The sequence below is a fragment of the Caretta caretta genome, chromosome 4, assembly GCF_965140235.1.
Source record: "Caretta caretta isolate rCarCar2 chromosome 4, rCarCar1.hap1, whole genome shotgun sequence".
Classification (NCBI taxonomy): domain Eukaryota; kingdom Metazoa; phylum Chordata; order Testudines; family Cheloniidae; genus Caretta; species Caretta caretta.
In genome coordinates, this window is record NC_134209.1 from 130,372,605 (window position 1) to 130,387,115 (window position 14,511).

General features: G+C 39.8%; 1 protein-coding gene across 4 annotated transcripts in view; it reads right to left on the reverse strand.

The window, feature by feature from the left end:
- Window positions 1–14,511, reverse strand: part of AFAP1 (actin filament associated protein 1) — a 160,637-nt gene that overhangs the window by 101,208 nt on the left and 44,918 nt on the right. Inside the window, exon 2 of one of the 4 annotated variants that reach the window (XM_048848957.2) lies at window positions 5,343–5,429. The exons of the other annotated variants lie outside the window; for them this stretch is intronic. Coding sequence (XP_048704914.2) covers window positions 5,343–5,412 — 70 coding nt within the window. The 5' untranslated portion in view covers window positions 5,413–5,429. The remainder of the gene's footprint in view (window positions 1–5,342; window positions 5,430–14,511) is intronic. 4 annotated transcript variants of the gene reach the window in all.

A 14,511-nucleotide genomic window follows, 5' to 3' on the forward strand; every position in this document is an offset into this window, starting at 1 on the left:
TATATGAACTCCATACTTTATATAAACACACACTTTATTTTCCACAGGAACCCTGCCACACTCCATGCACAGGATGATGGTGCTCGCTTAATGAGCGGCTATTCTATATTTTGTTTTCTCCTCATTATTCAGTGTGCAGCCCAGGCCTCATTTACTGCACAACTATTCAAACCCTACTCTAAAGGCAGAATTAATTTTCTCCTGGGTTTCTCTATGGCATTCATTACTATAGTATGTGAGTGCTTCACAAATATTAATGAATTTATTTTCACAACACCTCTGTAAAATAGGAGGTATTATTATCCCCATTTTACAGATGGAGAATTGAGACAAAGATTAAGGTCAAAAGTTTCCAAAGATTAAGGTCAAAAGTTGCATTTTGGGTCTTTTAGATTGGTACGACCCAGAGCATTTATGGTATTACAGATCTAAACCAACAGCTTAAAATCAACTCCAAAACTAAGACACAACCAGTGCAAATCACTGAGAATTGGTTTAATGTGCTTGCAAAAAAGATATGCCCAACTTAACAAGTGGGCCACTGAGTTCTGCACCAGCTACAGTGTCCAGGTGGATTTAAGATGTAGTCCCATATAGCATGCACTGGAGTACACACAAAGGGACACACAGAGGGATCTCCTGGCAGCGGAGCTGCTGCAGTTCTACCGAGTAAGGTAGGGAGCAGGATTCTGGGAAATCAAGCATTACTGGATGCAAGAACCCTCTCCATAGCCATATACAAGAAAGACTGGATGCAGAACCACAAAGCAAAACCCACTCAGAGACTTGCTGTGTGAAAGGGGTCACCAGTAAAAAAGTTTGAGAACCTCTACCCTAACCAGTTGTCCCTCATGGTTTCTTTTTTCTCTCCTCCTGGTTATGAACAGCATCAATGTGGGGCTTGGACAGTGCAAATTACCAAAATTTGCATTAAGATACATTTTACAATCTACGGAGACAAAGCAAAGGAAGTGAAACGAAGTATGTGCAGTAACTCAGAGCCCAGCCACTCTTCTAAGACAGTTTGTGCGGGGTGCATACCACATGGCATTAAACTAAGACCAAATAGTTTAGAAAGCTTTACTTTAGAGATCCACTGTGCTGGTAGCACAATGGACTGGAGAGGAACAGGAACTCTGGCAGCATGGATGTAGTGTCAGCTCTCTACGAGGTTTGGGTCAATCCCGAAACCTAAAAATAAGTCCACATCAGATATAATGTCTAGGCACAAAGGCATAAACCAAGGATGGACCCTCATTATTGACTTTGAAATTCCCTGGGCCAAATCCTCAAGACCAAAGACTAAGCTCTAAAAATGTGCTTGCAATTGCAGCTATTTGCTCACACACAAAAAACTGATGAACATGTACACTTTACAAGTGCATTTTTAGAAACCCATTGAAAAGCTAGCCCCAAGGGTCTAAACTATATTTTGAAATTTCTTACAAAAATAGGACAAATGACAGTTTTGAAAATGCATATTATATAGTGATTAGAAAAGAAGGGCTCCTTAGGAGACACTGGTGAAATCCCGGATCCACTGAGGTCAATGGCAAATGATATTTTATCAAATAAATTCATATTAAGGTCTTTAAAATAAACAAGGAGACTTTCTCACTTAAATACATATTCTCTTAGACGACAAAAAGTCATGAGTGCATGTAGACACTTAAGTGTTATTTACTCAGACCCAAAAAACTCCTAAATTTTCAAATATCATCATCGTAACTGGAAATAGTACTCTCAGTAGCACATTTACATCTATGCTGAGACACAAGGGCCAAAACAGGCAATCCGAAAGATTGTATAGGTGAATCAAAAATATGTGAAAAGTCCTACACAGTAATTCCTATGCCCAACTCTATCAAGACAGTAAACAGTGTTACAGAGAGGTTAGATCTATGATTCTATGATAGATTTCAAAAGGAAAAAGTGACTTCAGCATTTTGTGGCATATTGCATGCATGTAAGGGAAATATGAGAGATGTTCTGAACCTGCTTTTCAACTGGGTTCTCTACAGTACACTGAAGGCAGGACAGAGCATGCCAGCAGCTATTCTCAGAGAGAATTTAATGGACAACAGCTGCAGTTTTATCTGCAATGTGCTCATATACAGAAATTCAGCGGAAATCTGCCCGCGATTTTTCTGTCTGTTGGATTTTTATTTTATTGCTTTAAGTTATAACAACATGTGGCTGGCTGAAGATCTATCCAATCAGGCTTCTCCGCTTAACAAAAATTATAATATGGATCTTGAAAAATCATGTAAGTGCTATATTGCTTTAATTAGTCATATTTACAATGTTGTACTCAGGGGTGGAACCTCCAAAACTTTATGAAGCATAAATATGTGTTGCTATATTGTGTGAACAAATTAAGCTTTTAATTCACCAAGGCTGAATACAATTTTAGTTTTTGGTTGTCAAAATGTTCTTGAAGAGTACTGGTTTTCAGAGGGAAGAGTTAGCTGAAAAAAATGCACATCCTTAAAAATCTGTTTTAAAACATTTTCAAAAATTACTGCAGCCTTCCTGAACATGAAGCTTGGACTATGGACTGAAAAAAAACAACCTACCCAACCAACAAAAAGCCCACTCAAATATATTTATACACTATACAGGCAGATTGTGAGTGAACAAATAGTCATCAGAACTGCATAAAAAGTGTGTCATCTTATCATATCTGTTAATTAAATGTGATGCTCCAGAACCTCATCTGGTATAAATCGCCATAGTTTCATTGATTTCAATGGCACTAACCTAATTCACACCAGATGAGAATCTGATCTACTATTTTAACGATATATAGATGTCATTTGAATTGAGCATCAAGAATGAAAAATTAAATCAAATTTGTCTAAATGCGAACACAAAAACACTAGATGCCAATGGTAAAATCATCTTCCTCTCCTACTACTCCATCCACCTCTCCTCCCCTGTCTGAATCAGTTCATTGGGTTCTTGTCTCTTACAATATCCATTTCAAGCCTTATATTCTCCTCTACAAAATCCTACATAAAATCTGACCCCATTGTTTTCATTTCCCCCTGCTCCTCTTCCACTCTCTACATTCTATCCATTTCCTTCACCTTATTATTCTCTAAGCTCCCTGCATTCTGTCATGCTGCTCCATATGCTTGGCAAGTCTTCCTCTTCTCTGCCAAACATCTTCTCTTCCCTGCCCCCTTGAAATACCTCCTTAAACACACTTCTTTCAGCACTCCTTTCCACAATGATCTCCACACTCTCCCTGCTCTAACAGTTGTGCCCAATCTGATCTTGCATCTGTTTTTCTTCCCAACCTTTGGGTTAGACTCTGCAAACCCTTTTCCAGTCCCTGCTCACTTAAATAGCTCCACTGAATAAAAATCAAGCCAGGTTTGAAGAAAATTAGTGGTTTGTTATTTTAATTATTGACATTTAATACTTGGTAATTTCACTTATGGGCAAAAGGAGAAAAATACACAAATAGCTGGATTCGTGTTCTTCCCGCCAGAAGCAGAACATGAGAGATATAAGTCAGCTGTCAGGAAACAGTGACCTCATCATTTAATGTCCAGTAGTCTACTATAATTAAGGAAACTGACCTGCCAGTTGTGTCTGATCCCTGCTTACTTAAAGCTGGTCCTTTCCAATCTTGCAAATTATTCTCCAGTGGTACAATGTTTCATAACACTGCAGAAATATGTCCAAAGATTCAGTGCTGCCAGAACTAACTGACTGAAAATTATGCATGCAGCACTTCAACTGTCATTACTGTAAAAGAAACATCTATATGCTGCAACACACAAGTCCGTACGTGGTATCCTCTGACTTTGTTACATACATTCACCAAGCTGTACTCTCATGTAGGTAGGTTAACGTGATTTTGAATGCATTCACTAAGAGGGACCCCACTGGAGTCAATTTAGTTTTGAGAAAAGTGCCAGAATGACGGCCCTGGTGAAGGAGTCCTCTCCTCATCCACAGAATGATCACAGCTCAGGCAGTGTGCAATTCCCACCACCTGCATGCCCCATCTTTGACCAATCACCAATTTATCAGTGGTGGAGGGGCTCTCTGCAGATTAACAAGATCCTCACCAGGAATCATGCGTGCCACCTGTCTAGTACCTTAACTCGCTGGATCATTTCCTGAATAGCAAGCTCAACAATAACTGACTAAAAGGTGCCGCTCATGACTGAGCAGTTCTTCCTATAATCCCAAGTAACATTAAAGTGTCAGTACTGCCAGATACGCTTCCACCAACATCTCACATGCAAAAATCCCCACACCTTACTGATTTTTAAAGAAGTGGCTCAGTTTGTAACAGGTGAAGATTTTTTGTTTGCATGTTTTGCTTTTCATGGACCAAAGAATCTCACTGAGGAAGCCTTGGATCTGTTGGTCTCAGAGTATTATCAGTGTGTCTACTTACATAAAAAGCCATCCCATGGCATCACAACTAAAACAATACTTGTCATGTCCTCAGCAGTACACACATTAGCATGCACCAGCCTTCTGAAAACAGCCCCAGGAAGGACCCAGCTGGTTGGAGTCCTGATAGCAATCAGGACCCTGCTGGCTTAGCCAATCACCAGCCAAATTTATTACACAAAAGTAAGAGCTATCAATGGCAAACATTTGACTACTTCCCTCATCTCACCATCTGCTGCTTCTGCTGCTCACTTGAAAATTAATAAGGCTGTTATCTAAATCAGAAGCTAATGCTACATCTGTCTTCCTTAAAATTACAGATAATTACTAGACTGTGCACATAAATGCTCTTGCAATTAGCATAAGGATTCAATAGCCTCTAATCTGACAGGACCATTTCCTTTCCTAAAGAAAAGGCTATAACGTTTCATCTGCAGTTGCAATCCCTGAATTAAATTGAATTGGTTCTTGAGATTTCATTTTTCCCCCCACTTCACCCACAGAACAACAACAAAAAATCCAAAAATGACTTTTGAAAGACATAATAAAAGTGTGCCTTTGATACTTAGATATAAAAAAACCTAAGGACTGCCATTGCGTGTATAAATGACATCTATAAGCCCAGCTCGTAGTGCCTGTTCTCACTCTTGGCCAAATGAGATTGATTTTTGCCCTCTAAAGACTCATTCTTAATACTTTTCTATTTTCATCTGGCTCGAGCCAGAGCTAGAGTAGGTAATGTGAAAGAGATTAAATCACAGATGTCTTAAAGAGCCCTAAAACTCCCTGATGTTAATATTTGCAAAGGATCCTAATTCTGTTTTCTTTAATCAGGTAAAGCTACCAGAGGTCATATATGAATTTTTCCCAAGTAAAGCCATGATGCTGTAGTCTTAACTTGCACTAGGAGAATTCATTTCACAAACCTTCAGGAAAACAGTCCGAAGCAGAACACTGAAAACTTCTTCCCCAGTTACGTCCCACTTGAAACACCATTCAGTCTTAAAGGGGCACTGTCAAGTAAAAAAAAAAAAAATCGTATTAAAAAAGTCTGTTTGAGTTTCAACAGGAGTTTGAGTTCCAAAAGGAGTTTGAACTTCTCACCATTAATGAAGTAGTTAGTTTCACTTTCTTATCCTCAAATACTAGCGAAATTTTATTTTTTGGGTTGTCAGCCCTATGGTGAAATGTTATATCCAAACAAAGTCTATATTCACTGAAGTTTAAATACAATGCAATGAAAGCTTATGCCCAAATAAATCTGTTAGTCTTAAGGTGCCACCGGACTCCTCGTTGTTTTTGTGAATACAGACTAACACAGCTACCCCTCTGGTTTTGGCTTTAAACTACTTAGTGACCAGCTAACTGTTAAAGATAATAAAGTAAGTGGAATGGGACAAAAGGCTCCACTGCACCCTAGATCTTCTCCAGTGTGGTCCTTCTTTTTATACTGGTTATATGGGATACACACTGGCAACAGAATAATGAAAGTTCAACTTAGCTTTCTATAATACTAATACCTGCCAGTCAAACAATGGCAGACTGAAGGACAAAGACAGGACAGGTTTCAGAGGAACAGCCGTGTTAGTCTGTATTCGCAAAAAGAAAAGGAGTACTTGTGGCACCTTAGAGACCAACCAATTTATTTGAGCATGAGCTTTCGTGAGCTACAGCTCACTTCATCAGATGCATACCGTGGAAACTGCAGCAGACTTTATATATACATAGAGAATATGAAACAATACCTCCTCCCACCCCACTGTCCTGCTGGTAACAGCTTATCTAAAGTGATCAACAGGTGGGCCATTTCCAGCACAAATCCAGGTTTTCTCACCCTCCACCCCCCCACACAAATTCACTCTCCTGCTGGTGCTAGCCCATCCAAAGTGACAACTCTTTACATAATCAAGTCGGGCTATTTCCTGCATAAATCCAGGTTTTCTCACATCCCCCCCACCCCCATACACACACAAACTCACTCTCCTGCTGGTAATAGCTCATCTAAACTGACCACTCTCCAAGTTTAAATCCAAGTTAAACCAGAACATCGGGGGGGGGGGGGGTAGGAAAAAACAAGAGGAAACAGGCATAATGACTTAGCCACTCCCAGTCTCTATTTAAGCCTAAATTAATAGTATCCAATTTGCAAATGAATTCCAATTCAGCAGTTTCTCGCTGGAGTCTGGATTTGAAGTTTTTTTGTTTTAAGATAGCGACCTTCATGTCTGTGATTGCGTGACCAGAGAGATTGAAGTGTTCTCCGACTGGTTTATGAATGTTATAATTCTTGACATCTGATTTGTGTCCATTTATTCTTTTACGTAGAGACTGTCCAGTTTGACCAATGTACATGGCAGAGGGGCATTGCTGGCACATGATGGCATATATCACATTGGTGGATGTGCAGGTGAACGAGCCTCTGATAGTGTGGCTGATGTTATTAGGCCCTGTGATGGTGTCCCCTGAATAGATATGTGGGCACAATTGGCAACGGGCTTTGTTGCAAGGATAAGTTCCTGGGTTAGTGGTTCTGGACAGCCAGTGAAATAGTGGACCGCTGTATTTCAGGAGATTTACCATACAAAGGATATGTTTTGAAGAAGCTAGACTACCACTGGAGTAGGAGTAAGGGGAGGAAGGAAAGATGGTTAATTTGGAGTCTGTAAACCTTGACAGTATCCCTTTAAAGAAAAAAGGTCTGTCACTGCAAGCTTGCTTGTTTATATGAATGATGCAAACACATTTTTGGCAAAAGATTTTTCCACAGTTTCGATTTTGTGCTAGCTTGCCATGATTGTGCTTTTTCTTAATTGTTAATTGCATGCAAAGTGAACAGATGTACATCAAGTCAAGCTCTCCCTTCATTCCAGATTTGGGAGTGATGGAAAATGACAAATGGACAAATCAAGAAAGGAATTACAATGAAGGCATTGATTCTAGAAAACAACCTTTATCCTCTTTAAGAGAGAAGATGAAAAAGTGCAGCAGATATTAATCGCATATAACATTTATGTAATATCTTACATTTTAAAAGTGCTGTACAAACGTTAACTGCTTCATCCTTTTAAGGCCCTATAGAGGAAGGAAAGTATAACTTGTTTTACAGATGGGGAAGGTGAAGCAGACATGTTACGACCAAACTCTTCCATATCTAGGTGCCAAAGGCTAGGCACTTAAGGTGGGAATTTCAAACATGCTCAGCCTTTGCTTAACAGCTACGATTGAAATCAGTCATAAAATTAGACTAACCAATCATAAAAAGCATCTGTGCCTCCTTCTGAAAACTGGGTCATTTTCATGTATTTTAACTTTTGGCTCCCACAGTTGAATATTAGGAGAAGTCGTCCTAAGGGACTTAACTAGAAAGTAATAAGTTTTGTGTAAAAATATTTTTAAGTAAACTTCTGATAGAACGAAGGGAATTATATATCCCTGCTATAAAATTCTGTAAATTGGTTTAAAATCCTACAGAATGTAATGAAGATCATTTTAAAATAATAATTTCTATAAAACTCTTTTGATTCAGTTCCTGTCAAATGTCACTGAACTTTACCAGGGCCTCATGCCAGTGATTCAATTGCAGAACCAAAGTACAAATGCAGCTGTTTTAGCTACCCGTGTGCAGTCAATCCATAAAGCCACACTGCCTCCAATAATGAGAAAAGGCCACACTGGCAGCTTTCTCAAACCATGAAGGGCCACACCTAATTTGAATGAAATGGACTGCAGTTGCCTTCATGCCAAATAGGGAAGTGTGAGATCATGGGGACAATAGATCTCAGCACACAATGCCAACACGCAGCATAATGCTCCATGCAAACAGCCTGCAGAACTAGATGATTTAGTTGGGGATTAGGTCCTGCTTTGAGCAGGGGAGTGGACTAGATGACCTCCTGAGGTCCCTTCCAACCCTGATATTCCATGATTCTATGCACTGCCCTGCATTCCACTCCTGGACTTGAGTAAGCAATTTATGAGTAAGAGGATTGGATTTCAAGCCAAATCAATGATCATCTGCAGCCTGGATTAATTAAACTGACTTCAATTTCACTTTTTATTGTGCATACAGTAAGAAGAAATGTTTCATATAAAAATTTTAAGTGCCAGTATTTTCCCCCGCACCAATAACAGAATACTGTTTGTGCCAGGGCACATTCTCATCATATGTGGAGGGAGTAAGGTGGCTGGCACAATTCTTGTTAGCTACAAAGATAGTTGCCCAACTCATTTCCCAGGCACCAGGATGAAAATATATCCCACTATGTAAGCTAAGCTTTTGATTCTGGAGAAAGAGTCGGGGGAGAGATTAAATAAATTTAAATAAGAGTCATGAGGCACAAGGGGAAAAAATAACTGAAATGTTCATGTAAAAATTACAAATAAAAGTTCTCAATTTCACTACAGAAACTGGAAAGGACACATTTTGAAATGGATGGAAAAGTGTATGGGGGTCTTAAAATGCTTTAAAATAGGCTGGTTCAATATTTTGAAAATTCTGAAGCACTTGTTTTTCAAAGCACCTCAAACATTAGCCTTCACAACATCCTTGCAAGAGGAGCATTATTATCCTAATTTTACAGATGGGGAAAACAGAAGCGGAAAGTTGCCCCAACCATTAGAAGATGGCAGGGAAAAAAGGACCAGCAGGGAAAAAAGGGAGGAGGTGTTGCCTTATATATTAAAAATGTATACACTTGGACTGAGATTGAGATGGAAATAAGAGACAGACTTGTTGAAAGTCTCTGGGTAAGGATAAAAGGGGTAAAAAACAAGGGTGGTGTCATGGTAGGGGTGTACTACAGACCACCTAGCCAGGAAGAAGAGGTGAATGAGGCTTTTTTTAAACAGCTAAAAAAATCATCCAAAGCGCAGGACTTGATGGTGATGGGGGACTTCAACTACCCAGACATCTGTTGGGAAAACAACATAACAAGGCACAGATTATCCAACAAGTTCTTGGAATGTATTGGAGACAATTTTTTATTTCAGAAGGTGGAGACAGCTACCAGGAGAGAGGCTATTCTAGATTTTATTTTGACAAATAGGGAGGAACTGGTTGAGAATTTGAAAGTGGAAGGCAGCTTGGGTGAAAGTGATCATGAAAGGGTAGAGTTCATGATTCTAAGGAATGGTCGGAGAGAGAACAGCAAAATAAAGAAAATGGATTTCAAGAAGGCAGACTTTAGCAAACTCAGGGAGTTGGTAGGTAAGATCCCATGGGAAGCAAATCTAAGGGAAAAACCAACAGAAGACAGTTGGCAATTTTTCAAAGAGACATTATTAAGGGCACAAGGGCAAACTATCCCACTGTGTAGGAAAGATAGGAAGTATGGCAAGAGACCATACTGGCTTAACCAGGCAATCTTCAATGATCTAAAAATAAAAAAAGAGTCCTACAAAAAGTGAAATCTAGGTCAAATTACAAAGGATGAATATAAACAAATAACACAAGTATGTAGAGACAAAATTAGAAAGGCCAAGCCACAAAACAAGATCAAATTAGCTAGAGACATAAAAGGGTACCAAGCAAACATTCTACAAATACATTAGAAGGAAGAGGAAGACCAAGGACAGGGTAGGCCCACTACTTAATGTGGGACGGGGAGAATAACAGAAAATGTGGAAATGGCAGACATGCTTAATGACTTTTTTGTTTTGGTTTTCACCAAGACGGTTGATGATGATTGGATGTCTAAGGTAGTGAATGCCAGTGAAAATGAGGTAGGATCAGAAGAGGCTAAAATAGGGAAAGAACAAGTTAAAAATTAATTGGACAAATTAGATGTCTTCAAGTCACCAGGGCCTGATGAAATGCATCCTAGAATACTCAAGGAGCTGACTGAGGAGATATCTGAGCCATTAGGGATTATCTTTGAGAAGTCATGGAAGACGGGGAGATTCCAGAAGACTGGAAAAGGGTAAATATAGTGCCCATCAATAAAAAGGGAAATAAGGACAACCCTGGGAATTACAGACCAGTCAGCTTAACTTCTGTACCCGGAAAGATAATGGAGCAAATAATTAAGCAATCAATTTGCAAACATCTAGAATATAATAAGGGGATAAGTAACAGTCAGCATGGATTTGTCAAAAACACATCATGTCAAACCACCCTGATAGCTTTCTTTGACAGGGTAACAACCCTTGTGGATAGGAGGGAAGCAGTAGACGTGGTATTTTTGTAAAGCTTTTGATACTGTCCCTCATGACCTTTTCATAAATAAACTAGGGAAATGCAACTTAGATGGAGCTACTATAAGATGGGTGCAAAACTGGTTGGAAAACTGTTCCCAGAGTGGTTCAGAGTCATGCTGGAAGGGCATAACCAGTGGGGTCCCCCAGAGATCAGTCCTGGGTCAATTTCTGTTCAATATCTTCATCAATGATTTTGACAATGACATACAGAGTACACTTATAAAGTTTGAGGACGATACCAAGTTGGGAGGGGTTGCAAGTGCTTTGAAGGATAAGATTAAAATTCAAAATGATCTGGACAAACTGGAGAAACTGTCTGAAGTAAACAGGATGAAATTCAATAGGGACAAATGCAAAGTACTACATTTAGGAAGGAACAATCAGTTGCACACATACAAAATGCACACATACAAAATGCCTAGGAAGGAGTATTGTGGAAAAGGATCTGGGAGGCATTGTGGACCACAAGCTAAGTATGAGTCAACAGCGTAACGCTGTTGCAAAAAAAGCTAACATCATTCTGGGATGTATTGGCAGAAGTGTTGTAAGCAAGACATGATAAGAAATTCTTCCACTCAACTGGAGTATTGTGTCCAGTTCTGGTGCCACATTTCAGGAAGGATGTGGACAAATTGAAGAAAGTCCAGAGAAGAACAACAAAAATGATTAAAGGTCTAGAAAACATGACCTATGAGGGAAGTTGAAAAAATTGGGTTTGTTTAGTCTGGAAAAGAGAAGACTGAGAGGGGACATGATAACAGTTTTCAAGTATCTAAAAGGCTGTTACAAGGAGGAGGAAGAAAAATTGTTCTTCTTAACCTTTGAGCAATGGGCTTAAATTACAGCCAGGGAGGTTTAGGTTGAACATTAGGAAAAACTTTCTGTCACGGTGGTTAAGCACTGGAATAAATTGCTTAGGGAGGTTGTGGAATCTCCATCATTTGAGATTTTAAAGAGCAGGTTAGATAAACACCTGTCAGGGATGGTCTAGATAATTAGTCCTGCCATGAGTGCAGGGGACTGGACTAGATGAGCTCTCGAGGTCGCTTCGAGTTCTATGATTCTATATCAGTCAATGTCAGACACAGGATTGGAACTCAGAGATACTTAATTGTACGCTACCCAACTCCATCCTCTACATCATCCACTTTCTCTTTAAGAAAGAATTACTATGAGATTCCTCAAGAAGCAGCTAGCTACTCTATAACTGATACCACACGGACATCTAACAAATGAATTGCTTTTAGTATTCTTACAATAATACCATCTAGTTCTTGTAGTGCTTTTCATCCATCAATCTCCAAGTGCTTTACAAAGGAGGTCAGTATCTTTATCCTCATTTTACAGACTGGAAAACTGAGGAACAGGGCAGGAAATGGCTTGCGTGTGGTCATTCACTAGAGCAGTTTTAAAGCTTTTATGAAAAGGTCCATAAAATCCAAGTCCAGTGCTCTAGCCACTAGGCTGCATTGCCTCTGTGCCTAATGGAGGGAATTCACTTCTCCAACCTCTATGGCATCTCTCAGCTCTGCCATGATGATCTGCACTATTATATCCATTTTGGAAAATGACACACGTTTCTCATGGGTTGTCTCTAATCAGCTTGACACACACTTCATCTGATCTGCAACCAACCAGCAGCTATACAAAAGTACATCCTTCTCCTTGTGAGAGTGAATATCATCACCTTCTTGAAAAAGTCAAAGCATTCCCATGCTGCAATCAAGAAACAGGCCACACTGGTTTGCCCCAGGAGGCTCCTGTAACCCTCCAGAACCCCTTTAGAGAAAAAGGCACTCAGGTGCAAGATTAATGCACTGCAGATCCAGTGGAGTAATAAAACCAACAGAACCTCCCTCTTTATTTCACAAATAAATTACCATAGTTCACTAATGAACTATGTCAGAAAAAGAGGAAAACAGAAGACTAGAATGTTGGTGGTGCAAAACCCTTTTCAAAATCACACAGACAACTGCACCAGAATTCTTGCAGGTACCTACTTGCTTAGTGAGCTTCCAGAGTGTCATGTTCTCTAAGAAATAGGTATAATGAGACATTTGAGTGTCTAGAAACACAGTTAATGGGAGTAAGACTCTAGTCTGAACTTCCTCAGTAAAAAATCAAAACAAGCCACCAGTCATTCTTTCAGTAATGTCAGGACTTTTCCTGGTATAAAAAAGAAATGAAGAAGTCACCTTTTATGATAAAGTTTTAGTATTCAGGGAGAGCACATGAAAAAAACCAAGATCAATCCTCATTTACAGGTTACATTTCTAGAACATATAACAAAGAGAGAGGGTCACAAAAGGTGCAAGCGTTTGGGTTTAATCTGTTCAGCCCAGGAAATGGTGAGCTTTTTCTAAATGAACAAATAAATATATGCCTTGAAGCCTCCCCTCTTTTGAAGTAAACAACATAGAGCTAAGTAATTTAAGAACAACAAGGAGAACAAAAACAAAGAATAGCAAAAGAGACTCGGAGGCAACATGGAGGTACAAATCTTAAAAATGCTGAGTCTGTGGAGAGGGAAGATGGGGTGAAAGTTCACAAGTGGCTTTCAAAGGCTGCTTTTTATAATGGCACTTGGACAGCATCCACATAAAGCATGCATACCCTTAGCCATGGGTCTCCCCAACATTGTTTTGAGAGCTGTTCCTCAAGCGGACAGTGAGCTCAGTCTTCCACAAAACACAAGAGTGGATACACTCCAAGCCCCGAAAAAGTTTATAATCTAAACTTTCTCTGACCAAAAAAACCTCCTGCAAATTGTGTTTCCTTTTGTTCTCCTTTATTTATTTTGGCCTTCTGGAAAAGTATGTTATACTCATGGATGCAAAAGTCTCTTTGTAGCCAGAATTGACTCAGGCTTGCAGGGCTTGGACTCCGGGCTGCAAAATTGCTGTTTAGACATTTGGGCAGGAGCCCAAGGTATGCGACCCTGCAATAGTGGAATGTCCCAGAGCTCGGGCTCTAGCCCGAGCCCAACCATCTACACAGAAATTTAGCCCTGAAGTCAGAGTCAGTTTAGCCGGACCAGCTGCGGGTCTTTTATCCCTGTGTAGATGTCCCCTAATATTGTAATAAGTCCATGGCCAGCAATAGTAGCCACTAAGCTGTACACTAGAGTTAACAAGAATTTTGCAGCAGCAGCAGCTGGAGGAATGGAGGAAGAGCACCTGAGTTCTAAAAGCACAATGCGCTTGAACTAACATCTCTGATAGTTAAATAGTTCCGATACTCTCCAGTAGAAGATAGTGAAATACACATAAACACTCGACAGATGAGTACAATATTTTACACTCTTCTAGCACTTTCCAGCCAAGGATCTCAAAGTGCTTCAAATTCATATAATGAACTTAGCTTCACAACCCCTATGAAGAAGACACATCTTCCCATCTGTAAAACAGCAGAAATGTCAGGTGACTTGCCCAAGGTCACTTAACGGGAAGGGTGTCAAAGCAAGGAACAGAATATTGATCTCTGGATAAGTAGTTGTGTGTGCTAAGCACTAGATCACCCTTCCTCCCATTTCAATCGATTTTAGTGTTCAGGAAAGTCAGCAGGCTCACAGATCCAGTGCCAGAGGTTCTCAATACAAAGAAGACACTGAACTGATTTCTTGCAAGGACCTGCTAATGTAGCTCTTCCTTGCTCTGGAAAGAGACCGAAATTCACTCTCCGTGCCAGCATCACTTTTGTTGAGGATACTAGCAAAGGTGTCAAATTGTTACAATGGTAGTTTTTGTAACTTCCTCTAGGGCTGAACTATCAATTCATAGTACAAAAACCCATGTAACAGCCTTTATATAGCAGTAATTTTGTGTGTGTGTGTGTGGGGGGGGGGTGTTGCAAGGTTATTGTAAGGGGGTCGCAGTATTACCACCCTTTCTTCTGTGCTGC